The sequence below is a fragment of the Podarcis pityusensis genome (genome assembly GCF_964106645.2).
Source record: "Podarcis pityusensis genome assembly, chromosome: 10".
In the NCBI taxonomy this organism is placed as follows: Eukaryota; Metazoa; Chordata; class Lepidosauria; order Squamata; family Lacertidae; genus Podarcis; species Podarcis pityusensis.
The window spans coordinates 1828481-1850085 of NC_138035.1; the positions used below are offsets into that span (position 1 = coordinate 1828481).

Here is a 21605-nt window from a genome sequence, read left to right on the forward strand (position 1 = left end):
AACCCTGATTGCACCCTTGAAAGAAGTACTGAACAGCATTTTAAGGAAGGCAGAAGTACCTGGCAGGTCAGACTCAGAGGGAGGAGAGGAGGGGGCCAGGAGACCCAGAGGAGGCCGGCTGCTGAAGCATCCAGGGAGACTCCCCCTCCTGCTGCGACCAGCTCCCCTCTCCCCTGGTCTCCTAGAGCACACAGAGAAACCCGGTTCAGACCCCATGAGCCTGTACATATTAAGGGGGGGTGTCCCAACATGCATCACTTTGATCTCATTGACAATGAACTGTCATTACTGCCCATCCACCCCGTTTGGAGAGCTCTTTTAGGAGCTCCTTGCAATCTCTCTTTCTTTGAACTGTGGGGTGTGAAACACAGAGCAGTCAAATACAACATTCCTAGAGTGGACATAAAAGGGGATGTCTGGACCAGCCAGTCAGAACATCCTGTTTCCTCCTGGGCTGGGACAAACTTCCTCTACATGTGACCAGAGGTGGGTGTGACCTCACCTGTGCAGGTAACAACATAGCACAGGGCAGGCAGCCATCTCTCTCTCTCTCTCTCTCTCTCTGACTCCATTCCTCGAAGCAGCAACATCTCCTTAGCCTGAGATGCTTCCAGCCAAGAGAGGACAAAGGAACTATCTCCTTATGGGATAGATTCCAGGTGTGTATATTTTGTAACCTAAGTCTGCCTTCTGGGATCCTTCTGTGAACAGAATGTGAGTAAACTATTTTATATACTTTTATTTTTTAAAAAAACATTTTTATTAGCAATTCAACAACATATCCAGACATATTATATTCATTATTTACCACCTTCCCCCGCTCAAACCCCCCTCCCCTCCCCCAAAGACTTCCCTCAGCTCAGCTTCTAATTTTCAGCACAGGTTCTAATAAGTGTCCACCAACCATGAGGCAGAATTTCATTAGTGCCTCACAAGCTTCCTGCGCTTTAAGTTTTGCAGCCTCCAGGTGCCCCTTCCAGAAAAGTGTCTCAGTGAAAGGGACTCCCAGGGTTCCGAAGGAGTGTACTTGGTCCAGATTGAACCAGGTTATTCATTGCTCCAAACTTTGGACTTCTCTCTGTCCGCTGGGAGAGGCTGGCCTGCCCCTTCTGCAGGGCAACTTCCTTCCCTCTGCTCCAGTATGAGGGCAGCACACATAGCTCAAAGCCCCCTCTTAAATCCCGTCAACTATAAAAAAAGCAACCACTATCAAATACTTGACAAACTACCAGTGTGGGGTAGTGGTTAAGAGCAGTGGACTCGTAATCTGGTGAAGCGGGTTTGATTCCCTGCTCCTCCACCTGCAGCTGCTGGGTGACCTTGGGCCAGTCACACTCCTCTGAAGTCTCTCAGCCCCACTCACCTCACAGAGTGTTTGTTGTGGGGGAGGAAGAGAAAGGAGAATGTTAGCCACTTTGAGATTCCCTAGGGTAGTGATCAAGCGGGATATCAAATCCAAACTCTTCATCTTAAAAAGCAAGAGACATCACCTTGCCAACAAAGGTCCATATAGCTAAAGCTCTGGTTTTCCCAGTAGTGATGTATGGAAGTGAGAGCTGGACCATAAAGAAGGCTATCGCCAAAGAATTGATGCTTTTGAATTCTGGTGCTGGAGGAGACTCTTGAGAGTCCCATGGACTGCAAGAAGATCAAACCTCTCCATTCTTAGGGAAATCAGCCCTGAGTGCTCACTGGAAGGACAGATCCTGAAGCTGAGGCTCCAAGACTTTGGCCACCTCATGAGAAGAGAAGACTCCCTGGAAAAGACCCTGATGTGGGGAAAGATGGAGGGCACAAGGAGAAGGGGACGACAGAGGACGAGATGGTGGGACAGTGTTCTCGAAGCTACCAGCATGAGTTTGACCAAACTGCGGGAGGCAGTGGAAGATGGGAGTGCCTGGCGTGCTCAGGTCCAGGGGGTCACGAAGAGTCGGACACGACTAAACAACAACAACAACATCAAGTACTTTAAAAATCAGCACCTAGACCGTTCCAATAAATGCCTGGGGGCCTAAAACAGATGTGAATGAGCAGCGCAAATCAGAGTGCATTGTGTGCGTGCAATTTGCAAGAGGGCAGAGGGACAGAGTCTCTGCTTCACGCCCCTCTCTGCTCTCCTCCTCCTCTCTTCGACTTCCCACATTAATGGGGAAAGGCTACAGGTCCACCTCATAGGGATGTTGTAAAGACAGCAGAGTTGGTTTTTATGAAGCACTTTGAACTCTCAGAGTGTCCTCTAGTTTATCTCCCCATGTTGAGCCCCCACAGCCTTTGCTCAGAGGGGCTCTGGCCCTGCCCACCCATCCCTGGGCCACCTTCCCGTTTCATTCAAGGTGCACGGCTAGGAGATGGATCTTCCGCCAAACTCCCCTTTATTCCTGTTGCCACCACAGAGGACTCTTCAACACTTCACCCCAAACATAACAGAGGAGGAAGTGTGCATCGATTCATTAAACTGATTTATTTTAAAAATAGACCTAAACATGTGGTTTCAAATGTTCTCATTTCTTTTCTTTTTCTTTTGAAACTTTGCTACAGCTGCAACAACGGGGTTTATAATGCTGTCTCTCTACTGCAGGTCTAACCAACCCTGCTCCACAATTGCCACCACTGCCCCATTCCATTCCACCCTCCAATGGTGGCAGCCAACCATCTTGACTGCAAGTCCCAGAAGACGGGCTCTCTCCTTAGAGACCTTTTCCACCTAGCCTGGGAGGGCAGAGCCTGGATTGACTCCAGCTGCAAAAGCTGAGGCTGCTGAACAGACTCTTGAATTTGGGGGTTGTTGCTGTTGGTGTTTTGTTTTTATATTTTAGATCTTGTGATTTATGTGGAAATTGATCCGTTCAATTGCTCAATCCCAGCATTCCAAACTACCCCTATCACCATCTAGCATTTCCTAAAATTTACTCTTCTACTGTAATTACCATTATTATATTAATGTCATTGATACATGTGTATAAAACTTTAAATGCAAACACCAAGACATTGCACTGAAATGCACTGAAATGCAAAATTCGGGAAATGCGCATGCACGCACTTTCCAAGAGTCTCATTCGAGAGCCAGTGGGGTGCAGTGCTTAAGAGTTTTGGACTAGGAACTGGGAGACCTGGGTTCCAATCTCCACTCAGTCACTGGATGATGGCTTCACAGCCCAACCTACCTCACAGGGTTGTTGTCAGGATTAAACAATGAGGGGGAGAACGACTTAAGACCACACTGAGCTCCTTGAAGAAACAGGTGGTATATAAAGGCATCCAATAAATTTCACTAAGAAGAAAGGTAAGATTCTGCTCTTAGGGAAGACGAATCAGGTGCACAAATATAAGATGGGACATACCAGGCTTGCCAGTAGTACATGTGGAAAAGACCTGGAGTCTTAGTGGACCACAAGACTAACATGAGTCAACATCAGCAAAATAGGCTGTTATTCTAGGCTGCATCCAAAGAAGTCAAGTGTCCAGATCAAGAAAAGTAACAGCCCCAATTTCTTCTGCCTTGTTCAGACCACACCTGGAGTCCTGTGTCCAGTTCTGGGTGCCCCAATTTAAGAAGGATTTTGACAAGCTGGGAGGTGTGCAGAGGGGGGGTGAGCAAGACAATTAAGCGTTGGGGAACCAAGCCTTCTGAGGAACAGGAAGGGCTGTCAGGTGGAAGATTGAACAAGCTTGTTTTCACCGGCTCTGGAGGCTGGGACCCAAACCAATGGCTTCAAATTAGAGACGCCCTTGGAAGGTTGTGGACTCCTCTTCCTTGGAGGTTTGTAAGGAGAAGTTTGAAGGCAATATGTCATGGATGCTTTAGTTGAGAGTCCTGCAGTGGACTAGACGACCCAGAAGTCTCCTGCAGGTCTAAAATTCTATGTTTCTCCCCTGTATGAACTCTTTGATGGGCCATGAGGTTAGTCCTCTTACTGAAGCTCTTTCCACATTCCAAGCACTGATAGGGTTTCTCCCCAGTGTGGATTCTTTGATGGGCCATGAGGTTAGTCCTCTTACTGAAGTTCTTCCCACATTCCAAGCACTGATAGGGTTTCTCCCCTGTGTGAATTCTTTGGTGGGAAGTGAGATGGGCTTTCTGGCAGAAACTCTTTCCACATTTCACACATTGATAGGGTTTCTCACCACTGTGAATTCTTTGGTGAGCCATGAGCTTGGTCCTCTTACCAAAGCTCTTTCCACATTCCAAGCACTGATAAGGTTTCTCCCCTGTGTGAATTCTTTGGTGGGAAGTGAGACTTTGCTTCTGGTTGAAGCTCTTCCCACATTCCAAGCAGTGATATGGTTTCTCCCCTGTGTGAATTCTTTCATGGCAAGTTAGATTGGCCCTTTGGCTGAAACTCTTTCCACAATCCAAGCATTGATAGGGTTTCTCACCACTGTGAGTTTGTCGATGGGCCATGAGCTTGGTCCTCTTACCAAAGCCCTTCCCACATTCCAAGCACTGATAAGGTTTCTCACCACTGTGAATTCTTTGATGGGAAGGGAGACTTTGCTTATGACTGAAGCTCTTTCCACATTCCAAGCACTTATAGGGTTTCTCCCCTGTGTGAATTCTTTGGTGGGAAGTGAGGTTGACTTTCTGGCGGAAACTCTTCCCACATTCCAAGCACTGATAGGGTTTCTCCCCTGTGTGAATTCTTTGGTGGGAAGTGAGGCTGACTTTCTGGCGGAAATTCTTTCCACATTCCAAGCACTGATATGGTTTCTCTCCTGTGTGAATTCTTTGGTGGGAAGTGAGATCGGCTCTCTGGCAGAAACTCTTTCCACAATCCAAGCATCGATAGGGTTTCTCCCCAGTATGAATGCTTTGGTGGGAAGTGAGACTTTTCTTCAGACTGAAGCTCTTGCCACATTCCAAGCACTGATAGGGTTTTTCACCTGTGTGAATTCTTTGGTGATGAGTGAGATTGACTCTCTGGCAGAAACTCTTTCCACATTCCGAGCACTGATAGGGTTTCTCACCACTGTGAATTCTTTGGTGATGAGTGAGACTTTTCTTCAGACCGAAGCTCTTGCCACATTCCAAGCACTGATAGGGTTTTTCACTTGTGTGAATTCTTTGGTGAGAAGTGAGATTGGCTCTCTGGCAGAAACTCTTTCCACATTCTAAGCACTGATATGGTTTCTCACCACTGTGAATTCTTTGGTGGGAAGTGAGACTTTGCTTCTGGGTGAAGCTCTTTCCACAATTCACACATTGATAGGGTTTCTCCCCAATATGAATTTTTTGGTGGGAAGTAAGACCAGTGCTCACAGTGAAGCTCTTCCCACATTCCAAGCACTGATATGGTTTCTCCCCTGTGTGAATTCTTTGGTGTGAAGTGAGATCGGCTCTCTGTAGGAAACTCTTTCCACAATCCAAGCATCGATAGGGTTTCTCCCTGGTATGAATGCTTTGATGGGTAGTGAGATGGGCCCTGAGACTGAAGTTCTTTCCACATTCCAAGCACTGATACGGTTTTTCCCCTGTGTGAATTCTTTGGTGGGAACTGAGATTGGCTCTCTGGGAGAATCTCTTTCCACATTCCGAGCACTGATAGGGTTTCTCACCACTGTGAATTCTTTGGTGGGAAGTGAGACTTTGCTTCCAACTGAAGCTCTTCCCACATTTCATGCATTGATAAGGTTTTTCACCACTGTGAATTCTTTGATGGGAAGTGAGACTTGCCTGTTGGGTGAAGCCCTTTCCACAATTCACACATTTATATGGTTTCTCCCCAGTATGAATTCTTTGGTGGGAAGTGAGATGGGAGCTCACAGTGAAACTCTTCCCACATTCCGAGCACTGATAGGGTTTCTCACCACTGTGAATCCTTTGATGGACCGTGAGAGTCGTCCTGTGATTGAAGCTCCGCCCACATTCTGAGCACTGATAGGGTTTCTCACCTGTATGAATTATTTGATGGGCTGTGAGATGGGTTCTCTGACTGAAGCTCTTTCCACACTCTTGGCATTCAAATGGCTTCTCCCCCCTGTGAATTCTCTGATGTTTACGGAAGGTTTTGCTTGTATTAAAGCTTTTCCTACATTCCAAGCACTGATAGGGTTTCTCGCCTGTATGAATTATTTGATGCGAAATGAGATGTGCACTCTTACTGAAGCTCTTTCCACATTCCAAGCATTTCAGTGGGTCCTCCCCTGTGGGAATTATTTCCTGTGAAGTTAGACTTTCATTCCAACAGAATTTTTTTCCCCATTCAGAGAACTGAGAGGGTTTCTTCCCAATAGCATTTCTTTGGTGGATAGTCGAATGGGAGCTGTGACTGAAGCTCTCTCCACACTCCAAGAGGGGCAATGGCTTCTCCACTGTGTGGATTCTGTCATGGGCGTCCTCGTTCTCAATTTCCAAATCAGCACCACCTGCAATGAAGAAAGAAATGGATTAGAGCTGCAGGAAGAAATGGAGTGCCACTGTATTGAATATTGATCACTAACCCTTGTGATAGAGGAAGAATTCCATGCATCAACATTGCTGACCACACACTAGAGGTGGTCAGTGTTAGAAACAGAGATAGGAAAGCTAGGACATAAAGAGGACCTTATACCTAGGTTATGGGCTCAAAAATGGAATGTCTAGGTGCACTTTCGTATGACAAAAATACAAAGCTGAAAAGGAATGAACAGCAGCTAAAATAATATGTTCATTTTTCACATGGTCTAGTCCTTCCCCTGCCCACCCCCACCCCCTGATTTTTTAAGAAGGTCTTGTCACGGGACAGACAGGCAAGGGGAGAACAGAGAGAGAAGTTTTGAGGAAATTGAGCCTGGCAGAGTTTGCATACAATAACACAATGCATGCACCCACAGGTATATCACCACTTGTAGGTTTCAGATCCTCAGAAGACATTGAAAGCGAGACAGATGGGGGGGCTTAGTGGGGAGTGATGTCACGGGACAGACAGCCCTTGGGTCAAGGGAAGGGGGAGTATCAGAGCAGGGACAGTCAGACAGGGAAAACAGGGAAATAATGGACGAAGTAGGGGAGGAGAAGGCGGAGAGCAGTCAAGTGGTGTCAGGGCTCTGCAGTACTGGAGAGCCCTGCCACCAACCAGGGAGTTCAGGAATAGAAGGGGAAGCGGTGCCTTTGGCACAGGCGAGGAGAGAATCAAAGACGTCTTGCGAGATTCCCACATCTGCTGTGTTGGAGAAGGAGCCGAAGGAAGCCGCTCCCCGAATCTGACTGGTCAGATTCAGATGCATGATTTTGAACTGTAGCTGTTCGTACATATTACAGATAGGTAGCCGTGTTGGTCTGCCATAGTCAAAATAAAAAAAATCCTTCCAGTAGCACCTTTAAGACCAACTAAGTTAGTTCTTCGTATGAGCTTTCGTGTGCAAGCACACTTCTTCAGATACACTGAAACAGAAGTTGCCAGATCCTTCTATATAGTGAGAAGGTGGGGAGGGGTATTACTCAGAAGGGGGGTGGGAATGGGAGATTGGCAGATAGCTGAGATGAGCCTGCTGACGACTCTTAACGACTGTAATAGGTCTTACAGGAAAAGGCAAGGGGTGAGAAGGTGAGAAATGACTTAGTCATGTATAATGGGATAAGAATCCAATGTCTTTGTTCAAACCAGGTCTCTCCATGGTTTTAAGTTTGGTAATGAGTTGCAATTCAGCAGCTTCTCTTTCCAGTCTATTTCTGAAATTCCTTTGTAGTAAAACAGCTACTTTGAGATCTTGTATAGAATGTCCTGGGAGATTGAAGTGTTCTCCTACTGGTTTCTCTGTTTTGTGATTCTTGATGTCAGATTTATGTCCATTTATTCTTTGGCGTAAGGTTTGGCCTGTTTGTCCAATATAGAGAGCTGAAGGACACTGTTGGCATTTGATGCCATACACAATGTTAGATGATGAGCAATTGAATAGTCCCGAGATGGTATGTGTGATGTTGTTGGGGCCAGTAATGGTGTTGTCCGGGTGTATGTGGCAGCAAAGTTGGCATCTGGGTTTATTGCAGGCTCTGGTGCCAGTGTCCGTGTTAAGTCTGGTTGTAGTATTATTGTGGGTTAGGAGTTGTTTAAGATTGGGTGGCTGTCTGTAGGCAATGAAAGGTCTTCCTCCCAGAGCTTGAGAAAGAGAACTGTCATTGTCCAGGAGAGGTTGTAGATCTCTGATGATGCGTTGTACTGTTTTAACTTGGGAGCTGTATGTGATGACTAGAGGTGTTCTGTTATTTTCTTTTTTGGGTCTGTCTTGCAGCAAGTTCTCTCTGGGTATAAGTCTGGCTCTGTTGATCTGTTGTCTAACTTCATCTGCTGGGTATTTTAGTTCTGAAAAGGTTTGCTGTAGATCTCTTAGGTGAGAGTCTCTGTCTGTAGAATTGGAACAGATGCGGCTGTAACGTAGTGCCTGGCTATATACAATGGACTGTTTGGTATGTTTGGGATGGTAGCTAGAGGCATGTAGATATGTTTGTCGGTCAGTTGGTTTACGGTATAAGGTGGTGTCTATGCGCCCATCCTGTATTTTTATAGTAGTGTCCAAAAAATGTATTTCTTGCATAGATTGATTCATTGTAAGGTTGATTGGGGGGTGAAAATCATTAAAATTTAATGCAAGAAATACCAGACTTATACCCAGAGAGAACTTGCTGCAAGACAGACCCAAAAAAGAAAATAACAGAACACCTCTAGTCATCACATACAGCTCCCAAGTTAAAACAGTACAACGCATCATCAGAGATCTACAACCTCTCCTGGACAATGACAGTTCTCTTTCTCAAGCTCTGGGAGGAAGACCTTTCATTGCCTACAGACAGCCACCCAATCTTAAACGACTCCTAACCCACAATAATACTACAACCAGACTTAACACGGACACTGGCACCAGAGCCTGCAATAAACCCAGATGCCAACTTTGCTGCCACATACACCCGGACAACACCATTACTGGCCCCAACAACATCACACATACCATCTCGGGACTATTCAATTGCTCATCATCTAACATTGTGTATGGCATCAAATGCCAACAGTGTCCTTCAGCTCTCTATATTGGACAAACAGGCCAAACCTTACGCCAAAGAATAAATGGACATAAATCTGACATCAAGAATCACAAAACAGAGAAACCAGTAGGAGAACACTTCAATCTCCCAGGACATTCTATACAAGATCTCAAAGTAGCTGTTTTACTACAAAGGAATTTCAGAAATAGACTGGAAAGAGAAGCTGCTGAATTGCAACTCATTACCAAACTTAAAACCATGGAGAGACCTGGTTTGAACAAAGACATTGGATTCTTATCCCATTATACATGACTAAGTCATTTCTCACCTTCTCACCCCTTGCCTTTTCCTGTAAGACCTATTACAGTCGTTAAGAGTCGTCAGCAGGCTCATCTCAGCTATCTGCCAATCTCCCATTCCCACCCCCCTTCTGAGTAATACCCCTCCCCACCTTCTCACTATATAGAAGGATCTGGCAACTTCTGTTTCAGTGTATCTGAAGAAGTGTGCTTGCACACGAAAGCTCATACGAAGAACTAACTTAGTTGGTCTTAAAGGTGCTACTGGAAGGATTTTTTTTATTTTGTTCGTACATATGTAAATAAAGAACTGTAAATATCTCTCTGAGTGAGCAGAGGGTGTTTATTGCGAAGAGCAGACACCACCTTGACAGGTCTCTCCTTCAGCTTTCAGAGAGTAGCTGGAGGTGGGGAGGCAGAAAAAGGTCCTCCTTTCCTTCCACTCCGCAGTTTTAATCTGAAATCTTAGGTGCAGTACTGCGCGCAGAGCTCAGAAACTGCTCGTGTCTATGAAATTCCCTGTTGCAAAATGCACCTATGGGAGTTTCAAACACTGGAGGTGGTGGATGATTTTGTCTCCCTAGGAGGTTCTACCATAACCAACAGCCTCTTCATCGATGCTGACCTGGACAAGTGTATTGGCAAGGCAAATGTGTTACTAACTCTTCAATGCCAAGAGGGAGGTCTATCAGGATTGTGCCTTGAGCAAGCAGTTTGTGAAGTGAATTGTGGACAATTACAACCATTAGGGGGAAAAACCCTCAATGTCTTCCATATGCTCCATATCAGGAAGATTTTGGGCAATAGAAGGCAGGACTGTGTCAACAAAGATGTGTTCTCCTGACCTCAGATTCCCAGCATGTTCCCATTTCATTCTCAGCAAGGTCTATGTTGGCTTCATCATGTCCACGGTCAAAACATGCTGATAGCTCTCCATTTAAGGTCTATTTGGGGGGTATTAGAATCCCAAATGCTGCAAGTGGCCCTGCAGACCTCCCTCAAAACCAGGAAATGCATGGAATTTCTAAACAGAGGTCATGATCCACAAGGGAGCCTTACTGAGAGAGGCCACAATTCTGTGATTCTCCTCCATGACTTCCTTATGCAGAGCTCTCTGGTCAGGATCCAGCAACGCCCATTCCTCATCTGTGAAATGAACAGCGACATCTTCAAAGCACACTGGACCCTAAGAGAGAAATGAAGAGGTCCTTTTTAGACAGCACTAAGGTTGTCTGCTACACATTGCTGTTTCTTTCTGTGCATTAAAAGGGGGGAGGAGAAGGTGGGGAAACCCCATTGTGCAACTGATGCGACAAGATAGGTGATTCCTGGGAACTATTTTTGAGGCTTGATTAACTGCTTAGAAGCCTGTTTTAGCATTCAATGATAACTCTACAAGTGAAACGACAATGACTTATGAATCATCCTATTGACCGTCAGAAGGTGAGTTAAGGCAAGGTGGCTGTTCCTTATTCTCAGCACATTAAGCTTCTCGAATGGCATTCCCAGCCTCCTGGCTTCTGTCTAGGCTGCCCTTGACAAAGATGCCTTCAGAGAAGCTTGGGCAGAAGCCAAGAGGAGGAGAGAGATTCCTCGGGGGCCAGAGGCACCCTGGCTGCCCCACCCCTCAGCCCCCTTCCCCACAGGGCTCCCTCCCTCTACCTGAGCTGCTTCCACAGCCGTTGCTTCTCCTTCACCACCAGGAATAGATGGAAGAGGAGGTCTTGCTGGCATCATCTGGTCACCTGCAAGAGACAGAGGTAAGTGGGAAGCCAGGAGTGCAGCTGCTCTCCAAAAAGTCTCACCTTCTGAGTGCATCGGGACATTTGGACCCATTTCATAATTTAGTTGGGTTTAAAAATACATCTCCCTCCTTGGTGCTCCTGGCCCCAAGTGTCTACCCCCCCCCCAAAAAAAGAGAGGAAAAGAACCCATGGATTTGTTTTGATATCCACAGAAAGGGACCAAATGGAGAACGGACTCCTTCCTTACCCAGCAGCCTCTCTCTGGTGTCCAACGGAGTCCTTTTGGTCTCAGAGGAATCTGGGCCCATTTCTGCAATCAGATCCTGCCTCTGAAATAGCAACAAAGATTCAAAACAGAGAATATGAAGAAGAGTTAGAAAAGGAATGACAGAGGCAAAAACTGAAGGGCAATCTGATAGCATTCAGTGGCTGCTTTCCAAAAAAGGATGGAGAATTTTCAGATACCCTCACTCACGTTCGGAGCCCCTTGGGAGTATCCAGAGAAAAATCTCTCTCACCTGCTGTTCTGCTTGCTTCCTCTCCTCTGCCTGACTCAGGAGGAAACCTTCGGCCAGGGCCACTGCCTGGGAACTGGTCTCTGCTCCGCATTCCCTCACCCAGCTCTCCATCTCCAGAGGAAGGACAGCCAGGAACTGCTCCAAGATCACCAGGTCCAGCATCTCAGCTTTCGTGTGCCTTTCTGGCTTCAGCCACTGATGGTCAAGGCAGTAGAGTCGGCTGCAAACCTTCCGGGGTCCTTTGGCCTCCTGGGAGCAGAACTGCCTCAATTGCTTGCTCTGCACCTCTGAGTGGAGAGTGTCCTCCTCTCCCGGGATCTTCTGCACAGTTTTCCCCCAGAATCTCCCACTGCTCCCCGTTTCCATGGCCTGGCCTCTTCCTGCTCCAGGGCCAGCTGAGTCTTGCTCATCCATCTGTGCTCTCAGGAAGCCTCCAAGAGAGATGAAGGAATCCCTTGATCTTCTGCCAAGTTCTGTCTGTCCAAATCAGAGGTGCTAGGGAATTCTACAAACCGAATACATTGTTCTGTTACAAAACTGACATATTGCCTGGAGGAGAAAAATGTTCCGCGAGGAAGTATGTATGAGTCTTGGAAGAGCCAGCTCTGGACTGCACCACAACCCAGACTCTGAGGTTTCTATAAAAAGGAGAAGGTGAAGTAAGTCTCCAGCCCTCCTGGAGGGAAAGTGACCATGCAAAATGTGCAGGGAACTGTTGGTCTTTGCTCCTGCCTTTCAGAGTTTTCAATCAAGGAATGAAGTCAGAACTGTGACTGACAAGTGAGTCATTTGTACTGAGTGTTATCTGAGCATTGGGTTATAGTGGGGGTCCTAACCCAGGACTCCTCAAGAGTTGCTCTCCTGCCCAACCCCACTTCAGAGCCCCTTTCTTTCCTTATCTGGCTAACTTCTGAGGGCCAAATCACATGTGGGTGGGGTCAAAGGTCAGCACTCAAAAGCAAATAAAGTGGAACTCGCCTTTCTATGAGTGTAATGCGTTTTCAACTGTTCTTATTGCTTTTTAAAGAAAATTGTAATCTGCTCTTGGAAATTCAGATGACAGGCAGGGAACAAGCAGTAACGATGATGACGTTACATTGCTTAACACTCCCCCTCCCCAGTCATGAATACTTGAGGGCACTCCTGGGTCCATCATGGTCACTTGAGGCCCATGTCCAGCTCAGGCTAGTTCCCCACCCCACAGACCTTTTGGGACAGAGAGGACATGGCGCTGGTCTTCCCTGCTCTGCGCCAGATGGGATGGTGGCAACGCTCTCTGTGTGGAACTGCCCTTGAAGGCGACTCCGCTACACATTCACAGCAACATCACAAAGCAATACTACTCAGCTCCTGAGGTCCACAGAGAGACTGGCTACTTTTCTAGGGAGAATGAGTCATCACTCGAGATGAGTCCTGAGTTACAGTGACTCAGCAATTAGCTGTTAACAGTTAACAGCCAACAGGCTTGAAAGATGTAGGCCTTACTGCTCCTGCTCTCAAGAACCTTTGTCTCATGACAGCCTCCTATGGGGGAGACACAGCAGAGGAGCCCCCCATCGCCCTCTCCTCCTCCTCCTCCACGGATCAGCCTCCTCCTCTCTGAACATCACCTTGATTGTGCTAACGGAGAAATCTGAGGGCTCCCTTGGACAAAAAACAAGGACACCAGCCAGGAATACCAGAGCAAACAGCAGCCAGTCGGCTTGGTCTTGATTGAAGACTGTCGCCACAGGACTCCCACCTGCCACAAGGGGGAACAAGATGGGAGCCCTGTACAAAAGAGAACCCAAACTTTTATTAGTGGGTGGCGCTGTAGTCTAAACCACAGAGCCTAGGGCTTGCCAATCGGAAGGTTGGCGGTTTGAATCTCCGTGACGGGGTGAGCTCCCGTTGCTCAGTCCCTGCTCCTGCCAACCTAGCAGTTCGAAAGCACGTCAAAGTGCAAGTAGATAAATAGGTACTGCTGTGGCGAGAAGGTAAATGGTGTTTCCGTGCACTGCTCTGGTTCGCCAGAAGCGGCATAGTCATGCTGACCACATGACCCGGAAACTGTCTGCAGACAACCGTCAGCTGCCAATAAAGCGAGATGAGCACTGCAACCCAAAGGCGTCCGCAACTGGACCTAACAGTCAGGGGTCCCTTTACCCTTTACATTTAATCCCCATGTTACATCCCCCCAAACTACATCACTAATACATTCATGGTTACATCATTAAAGGGGAGGTCTGGTGGCAGCAATCTGAGCATCCTGGACCCTGCCCCATGGTTCCCCTTGCTCTCCACCAAACACCCATCAAGTGAAAAAAAGGAGATATTTACATTTCCCTGTTTCCCAGCCAAGTTGTCTTCATCTGGGTTTGGTATTTCTGGAATGGCTACCTGTCTGGCACTCGGGTATCAGGATGCCAGGGATTATCACTCAGGCAGAGGGGCTGCTGAGTAGCTGAGCTCACATGTTCTGAAGTTTCCCCAGTGAGCCAGTACATAGATACATTAATCACTGAATTGCTACATTTCGTATTGTGCAGCAAAGGCCATTTGAATAGGCAGGAAGAAACTGTGATGAAGTGTTTTGTGGGGACAAATCACAAAAGTCACAAAAGTGATTGTGCTGATTTTGCTAGTGGGCTGCATGTGCATGATATCTGCTGGAGGGGCAACCCCCCCAACCTATACATCAATTCCTGCAACCACTGGTGGCCTCTGCCTCTTGTGGGAGGGAGTTCCACAGGTTTTACTCTGCCCTGCAAGAGGAAGCGCTTTCTCTTCTCTGCCCTCCGTCTTCTTTCCTTGCACAGGCGAGATTTTAGGGACCAGGGTATATTTCATGTCCAAATGTTTCCATCCACGGACGACCTCTGTTATACAAGGGGACTGATCCATACATCTGAATGGGGTTTATTTGCATGCATTTCCCCGCTCCTGGACCCCAGACCCCTCCCCAAGGGGCCAGCAGCGCATCCATGCAAAGGAAGAGCCAGCTGCCGCCCTCCTGCGACTCTCCGCGCCCTGACTTGCCCCCCTCTCGCCATGCAGCGCTGGGACCCCCGCTCTCCCCATGGGCCCTATCCTGGGAGAGAGGAGACTCACCGGATCCCAGCAGGCGCCCCCCCCCAGGCAGCCTCTGCAGAGCCGAACCAACGGGACCCCCACACGCCCGACTTCTTGCAGGAAAGGGAGGGGTTGGGCTTTCGCTCTGGAGGACCCTGCCCCCCCCGTCTTACTTTCCTCTCTAGGAATCTAGCTCGTTTCCGTTTAACCCTTGGCAAGCCGAGCGCACCCAACTCACGCCTCTCCCTCTCCCGAGAGCCGGAGCATCGCGCACCAATGGCATCCCGAGAAGGCGGAGGAGGAGAGGTTTATGGATTACTTCCGGCAAGGGATACATTCAGTTTTGGCCCCCTAACAGCTGGTCCCTGAACACAGGTCCTAAGAAATCTTCACTGGCTCCCGGTCCATTTCCGAGCACCATTCAAAGTGCTGGCGCCGACCTTGAAAGCCCCAAATGGTCTCAGCCCAGTAGAAGGGAAGGAGCGTCTCCACGTCCATCGCTCAGCCCGGACACTGAGGTCCAGCTCCGAGGGCCTTCTTGTAGCAAGGATTTTTAAGGTACCAGTGACCCACTCAAATTGTGTCCCAGAATTGACAGACGCAGCAGTGGAGAAAAAGAAAGTGATATTTATTGCTGAGCAATAATTGACCCTGTGGAATCCTTTCCAGAGACTGGGCCGCCCAGCTCTAGCGCCCTGAGGCTTTATATCTGAGTACATACGTCATAGATCATGACATAATCGAATACAATCGCACATGGCAGCAAAAATAAAACCAATGAGCGCATTCAAGCCTTGCCCCCTGATCATGTAAAGAGTTCCCTCCCAACTTCTGCTTTCTTCAGTCTGAACATTAGTCCGACCTTTCCCCTAATAAAAAGGAGAAAGGAACTGTATTCAGCCGTTAAGCTCCCCTACGCAACATCTGCCAAACAGGAACATTTTGTGTTCTCAAGAAGAAGCCAATCTTTCAACCAGCAGAAAGCTGCAGATTCATAATACAACCTCAAATCTGGCAGGGCAAACCCCCCTCTCTCCTTAGCACCAGTTAGTATTTTAAATTTTATTCGGGGCTTTTTGCCCTGCCAGACAAATTTAGAAATATCTCTCTGCCACTTTGTAAAACATTCCACTCTGTCCACAATCTGTAGGGTCTGAAACAGAAACAACATTTTTGGCAATACATTCATCTTTATCGCAGCAATTCGGCCCAACAAGGAAAGTTTTAGTCTTGACCAACTTTCGAATGCCAGAGGCATTTTTGTGGGATATGAAAAGGGTCTCTACAGAGTAATTTTGTCTGAATCTGGTCAGGTGATTCTCACAAAATTTCTAGAGAGTGCTCCTGAACAGGAGAGAGTAATTGTTCACACATTTCCCACAGGGGACGATTCAGATGATGATGATGATTTTACTGATTACTGGTACTGAGAGTGACAGTGATAGCTCAAAGAGCTCAGTTGAAACAGTCATTGAGAGGAAATCTCACATAATTGCTAGGCCTTCACAGATGAAGGATGAACCACTGTTTACCATGGGTACTGGTTCTCCTGAGAGTCCAGAGGCTGAACCAGTGAGCAGAGAGGATCAGCACCTCATACGCAGGTCTGAGAGGGTTACAAAGGCTGTACCACCCAAGAGGTACTCAAAAGAATTTGCTAACTTAGCTGTTGCATGTGTTGCTGTTGTACACAACCGAGGACAGGTTGGAGCTGTGTCCAAGTCAGAGACAAAGACACAACGGAGAGTTGCTAACCAAGGTAATGCAGAAGCACTCATTCCTTGGAAGCCAGACAACCAGAGAGGTACACTGGGGAAACCAGTGGCAGGGAGTTCCAAGGGTGGAACTGAAACAACAGGGGAGTGTTATGTGTATAACAACTGTTTGTTTTCTTCTCTGGATCACGCTTTGCTCGCAACAACACGCATTGATTCTTTTGGGGAAGGATGTTACGAAAAAGGAGCAATGCAGCAGCGAGCTCCAGCTGGCTGGAGAGCCAGACAGGATGTTGATGTTTGGGACTGTACCGTGGGAACAAAGGGACAGTCTATTCACTGTACTGAGCAGCGGATGTTAGCTCAGTGTGTCGTCTGACCTGTACTGGAAGTACAGGGGTGGAGTTTCTCTCTCTGCAGTTGGTGTTCAGAGAGTGCAGATATGTTTCTCTGTACTGCTGGAAAAGACAGAAATAAAGGCATGTAAATACATTTCTGAGTGTCTCTTTCCCCTCCCTGGGGATGGCAGGGAAGAGGGGAGGAGTGGTGTGTTCTTCTCACGCTAGAGGAGGATCGCCATAGAGATCTCACCTGATCTTGCCGGGAGACGCAGACGGGGAGGTCAACAAGGAATTCAAGCCGGGCCCCTGGAGAGTGGCCAATTCCTCTGACTAGGCTTGATTCCGACACATTTTGCGGTTAGCATCTTCCTGTTTTTAGCTGCTCAGGACCCTGTCTGGACAGGAGGAAAATGCCAGCACAGCAGATGTATTGCTTCCCCCCTTATGTTAGCGAGACGTTGAAAAGAACAAGGGGAGAGAACTGGGGCAGAGTTCATTTTGGATTTTTCAAATCTAAGCATTTTGCCCTAAGCTTTGCAGAAGCCTTCATGATTCAAACATGGATAAAAAGCATTATAAGGATATATGGTGCTATATGGTTATATATGGTTATATATGGCTAACTGATTATACAGAAAGCATAAGGGTAAAATTCCTCCAGGTGGCCCTGCTTCATTCTGGCAGGTGCCTCATTGCGAGAAGTGAGGTTACAGGGGGCCTTCTGGGTTGTCGTGACTGCCCTGTGGAACGCCCTCCCACCAGATGTCAGGGAGATAAACCATTATACGGCCTCCATTGACGCCTGAAAGCAGCTCCGTATCGGGAAGCTTTTAATGTTTTATGTTGGGTTATCTTTTCTTTTATTCTTTTGGAAGCCGCCCAGAGTGGCTGGAGCAATTCAGTTGGATGGGTGGGGTACAAAAAAAGTTGTTGTTGTTGTTGGACACCCAGCTTTTGACAGCTAGCTAGGCAGGGATTAAGGGCTGCTTCGTTCTGTGCTTTTGGACTCCTATGTGGGCTTATGGTTCTGGTGCTTGTGGATCTCATGGGATTTAATGTCTTGCCATTGTAAATGCATGGGGATGAGTGCATTTACACAGACACATTTCCGCAAAAAGACCCAAACTCCGGCATGTAGCCGCAGGTGACACAATAGGAGCCTTTCTGCAAATGGCCTTTGCAACACAACTCACTGGGTGGTAACAAAGTATACACATTTGCCTCTTTACAGCGTAGCCCCGTTTCTTCAATAAATCCACCCATTTCAGTAAAACCTGAGCTGAAATAGTACGGAGAGCAAAACAGCAGCCCTGTCTGACCCCCGTCAGCCTCCAGACTCCCCCAGACACGTGGCAGGAGATTCATTTTGAGCCCCCGCCCCCTCCGTGAGATGGGTATGACATCATGGATGATCCATTGATGATCCACATGATCCAAGCAGACTGGGCGAAAGAGCAGATCTCTAGGCCTGAATGAAACGGGTCTCCGATGATGGATTCTGGAGTCAAGAAATCCACCCTTTCCGATGATCTCTCCGGCTGGCCAGGAAAAGGCAGCGAGCAGGAATCGTCAGGCATCCCGACGGACAGACAGACTTGTCATGTTGCCAAAACACGAACTCGGACTCTGATCTGATTTCCATGTACAACTCACTTTGTGGCACAACCGGGGATGTTTTTGGGGTGCTCTCTCTGTGACGGGGGGGCGATTATTTGAGGGTGTACAAATTGCAACGCGCTTTAGTTCTGGGCTGCTTCACTCCTCGCATGGAGAGGGGGGGGGGCTCTGCCTGCAAACAGATCAACAGCTGCCTTGCTTTCTTCCGGGCCGCATTGTGTTACCTCCGACGGAGACACAAGGGAGGAATTGTGTCGGCTCTCTCTCTCTCTCTCTCTCTCTCTCTCTCTCTCTCTCTCTCTCTCTCTCTCTGTGTGTGTGTGTGTGTGTGTGTGTGCAAAAGCCCAAGCCCCATTTTCCCCGTAACACAGGAGTCACAGAGCCCAACCCGCTGCTCAATTTGCACCAATACCTAAAACATGGAATGGATCTAAGATCATGGCGTGTGGGGCGGGGGGAGGGAAGGATTTTGCAATGTAAACATTGTAGGGGGGGCCCACTTTGCAGCTGGAGTGCCCCTCCCGCGCTCTCCTGAGCCCCAGAAGTAAGTGAGGAGGGGGAAAACCTTTTTCTCTCCCCCGCAAACAATTCTTTCCCTGCCTTCCCGGCACAACCTGCTTTCACGCCGCCCCCACAATCCTCAACCCCCCCCCCGTATGTCGCACCTCTTCCTTCTGCTCCTCCCCGCAATCCGGCTTCTGTTTCCGGAATGAGCGGAGAGAGCCCCCCTCCCAACCTGCCTGCTTCTCCCGGACGTGGAGCTGCTCTGCCCCGTAGCTCGGGGGGGGGGCGCTTTCGGAAAGGGGAGGAGGGGCGGCAGGGGAACACCCCCCCCCCCGTGGATGTTGCAGGAAAGGAGAATCGGGAGCGAGGACAAAGAGGTAAAGGGATTGCGGGGGGAGGAGGGGGAGAAAAGGACCCAGAGACCCCCGCCAGCTCCCCCAAGCGCCTTCCGTGGGGCCTGGATCCCGGCACGCGTGCTGCGAAGGGGGCTTTCCTTGGACCCTTAGGAAGCCCACCCAGGGGATCCCAATGAAGCGCTGTCGCCCCATTCCCCCCCCTCAGGCATCCCTGGGGCGCTGTGGGTTCCCCACGGAGAGAGGTGGGCCATGAAAGGGTTAACGGACGTGAGGGACGCCTGGATAGAGACCCCCCTGTCCCTCCCCTGCTCGTCTTGGGGTGGCCCCTCCGGACGGATTTTCAATGTAAACATTGTAGGGGGGGACCCCACTTTGCAGCTGGATTGCCAGGATCAGCCCCTCCCCCGCTCTCCTGATCCCCTGAACGAAGAAGGGAGGGGGGAAACCTTCGTCTCCTCCCCCCCTCTATCCCTCCCTTCCCGGTACATCCTCCTCTCACCCCGCCCCCACAACCCCCCCCCCCCGTATGTCGCACCTCTTCCTTCTGCTCCTCCTCCAATCCGGCTTCTGTTTCCGCAATGAGCGGAGAGAGCCCCCCTCCCAACCTCCCTTCTTCTCCCGGACGTGGAGCTTCTGCGCCGGATTGCTGCTCTGCGGCGTAGCTCTAGGGGAGCGCGCTTTGGAAAGGAAAGGTGGGGCGGCAGGGGAGGGAACCCCCGCCCGGTGGATGTTGCGGGAAAGGAAAGGAGAATCGGGAGCGAGGACAAAGAGGTAAAGGGGTCGCGGGGGGCGGAGAGGGAGGGGGTAAGGACCCAGAGACCCCCGCCAGCTCCCCCAAGGCGCCTTTCGTGGGCCCCGTCGGCAGGGCCTGGATCCCTGCACGTGTACTGCGAAGGGGGCTTTCCATGGCCCCTTAGGCGCCTTGGCAGCGGCGGACATGGGACGCCTACGCAGGGGGTCCCCACGAGGGCCCCCTTGCCCCGTTTTCCCCGCGAAGGCATCCCTGGGGCCCTGTGGGTTTCGCACGGATAAAGGAGGGTTAACGGGCGTGAGGGACGCCTAGATAGAGACCCCCTGTCCCTCCTCTGCTAGTCTTGGGGTGGCCCCCCAGGATGGAAAGATGGGGGATGAGGGCTGAGCCGCGCCAAGGGAGGCCTCTGGGTTCAGGGGAGACTCTGGGACAGAGGGAGGGAGTCGAGGAAGTGGGGAGGGGGAGCATCCCTGGGGCAGGAAAGGGCAGCAATGGGGGGGGGGGAGAGATAGGAAATCAGTCTTTGGGGAGACTTCTCCATGGTGGCACCTGCTGGGTTTCTCTGGAGGGGCCGTCTTGACTTCTCCTTACCATCCAGGAATCGGCCACCCCTTCAAGGTGACCAGAGACAGATCCCTGGAAAGTGGGGGGTCCAGTCCCCCCTTCCTTCCTGCAACCTCCATCCTCTTCCCACCCCATAAGCCCCTGCCCTGCCCAGACGCAATGGTTCTGCCAAGTCCAACCATTGGTCCCCCTGGAGAGGAGAGGAAAGAGGAAGAGGGGAGGGGAGAGGCCTTCTCAGAAGCAGCTCTTTGTTTCCGCAATCCCACCCAGGAAGCAGCCAGAAACCTTTTCCTCTCTCTCGGGCTTCCATCTTTAAGTTTCTCTTCCACTGCCTGGTTCCAGTACAAAGAAAAGACAGTAAAACATCAGACATTAAAAACCTCCCGATAGAGGGTTGCCTTCAGCTGTCTTCTAAATGTCAGAATGTTGCCCATTTCCTCGCCCTCTGCCTGCTTCCCTGTAACTTCGCTTCTCCCAGGGTGGAATCAGCAGAAGACCTTCGAAGGAGGACCTCCCTGTCCAGACTGAGCGATGGGGGTGGAGATGCTCCTTCAGGTCTACAGGGCCGAGGCTGTTGAGGGCTTCAGGTTGCAGATCTTGCTGCTCCATAACAATCTCATTCAGCAAATAAATTTATTACTGAAGGCAAAGAAGCATAACAGGATTCAAAAAATAGCAAAAACTTAACTTACGTAAAACCCTAACTTAGCATACCAAAACAGCTCTCAACTAAGAATCACACAAGCAGAGTAGAGAAATAGCAGACTAGGAAGTGGGACCAGGCGCCTTTAAGCCTTGTAATTTATATTCCATTAAATATCAGAGTAACCTTGGGACTGGATAACAAGCCTGGCTCACTCCAGTTTAAACCAGCTTCATCTGGTTCCATGAAACAAGAAAGGTTCTTCATAACCTCATCGCAACTGATCCCACCACCAGCTCTCAGCAGAAAGGAAACTGCCGAGTTTCAGGAAGCCTTCATTAGATCAATGCTTTTCTTTGCCTGGAAAATGCAGCCATGCCACTTAAAGGTCAGCACCAACAGTTTGACATGTGCTTGAAAATCTGCTGGGAGCCAAGTAAGATCCTTTAGGAACAGTGATATGTGGTCTTGGCAGCTGCTCCCATTCAGTTGCAGTTTTGGGTCACCTTCAAAGGTAGTCCCATGTAGACCACATAGCAGTAGTC

At 49.1% G+C, this 21605-nt stretch overlaps 2 protein-coding genes across 3 annotated transcripts in view; one reads left to right on the forward strand and one right to left on the reverse strand.

Annotated features, from left to right (window-relative positions):
* Positions 1 to 21605, forward strand: part of LOC308486250 (uncharacterized protein) — a 214247-nt gene that overhangs the window by 33245 nt on the left and 159397 nt on the right. The gene's annotated exons all lie outside the window — the stretch shown is intronic.
* Positions 3052 to 19653, reverse strand: LOC308486199 (uncharacterized protein). Of its 2 annotated transcripts, none has more exons than XM_081022702.1 (5): positions 11519 to 11941; positions 11248 to 11329; positions 10918 to 11000; positions 10315 to 10441; positions 3052 to 6363 (listed from the first exon to the last, which is right to left on the reverse strand). In XM_081022702.1, exons 1-5 carry the CDS (start codon positions 11930 to 11932, stop codon positions 3791 to 3793), a joined length of 3279 nt encoding a protein of 1092 aa, XP_080878828.1. In that variant the 5' UTR covers positions 11933 to 11941; the 3' UTR covers positions 3052 to 3790. The 2 variants fall into 2 exon arrangements, with proteins under 2 accessions (XP_080878828.1, XP_080878829.1); XM_081022703.1 differs by lacking the exon at positions 11519 to 11941 and adding an exon at positions 19638 to 19653 and having other exon boundaries at positions 3053 to 6363.

Coding starts and splice junctions, on each gene's coding strand:
- LOC308486199 (XM_081022702.1), bottom strand. CDS start 11,932: ATGGATGAGCAAGACTCAGCTGGCCCTGGAGCAGGAAGAGGCCAGGCC. Junction 11,330..11,518: donor GGAAGCAAGCAGAACAGCAG/GTGAGAGAGATT, acceptor TTGCTATTTCAG/AGGCAGGATCTGATTGCAGA. Junction 11,001..11,247: donor CACCAGAGAGAGGCTGCTGG/GTAAGGAAGGAG, acceptor TGTCTCTTGCAG/GTGACCAGATGATGCCAGCA.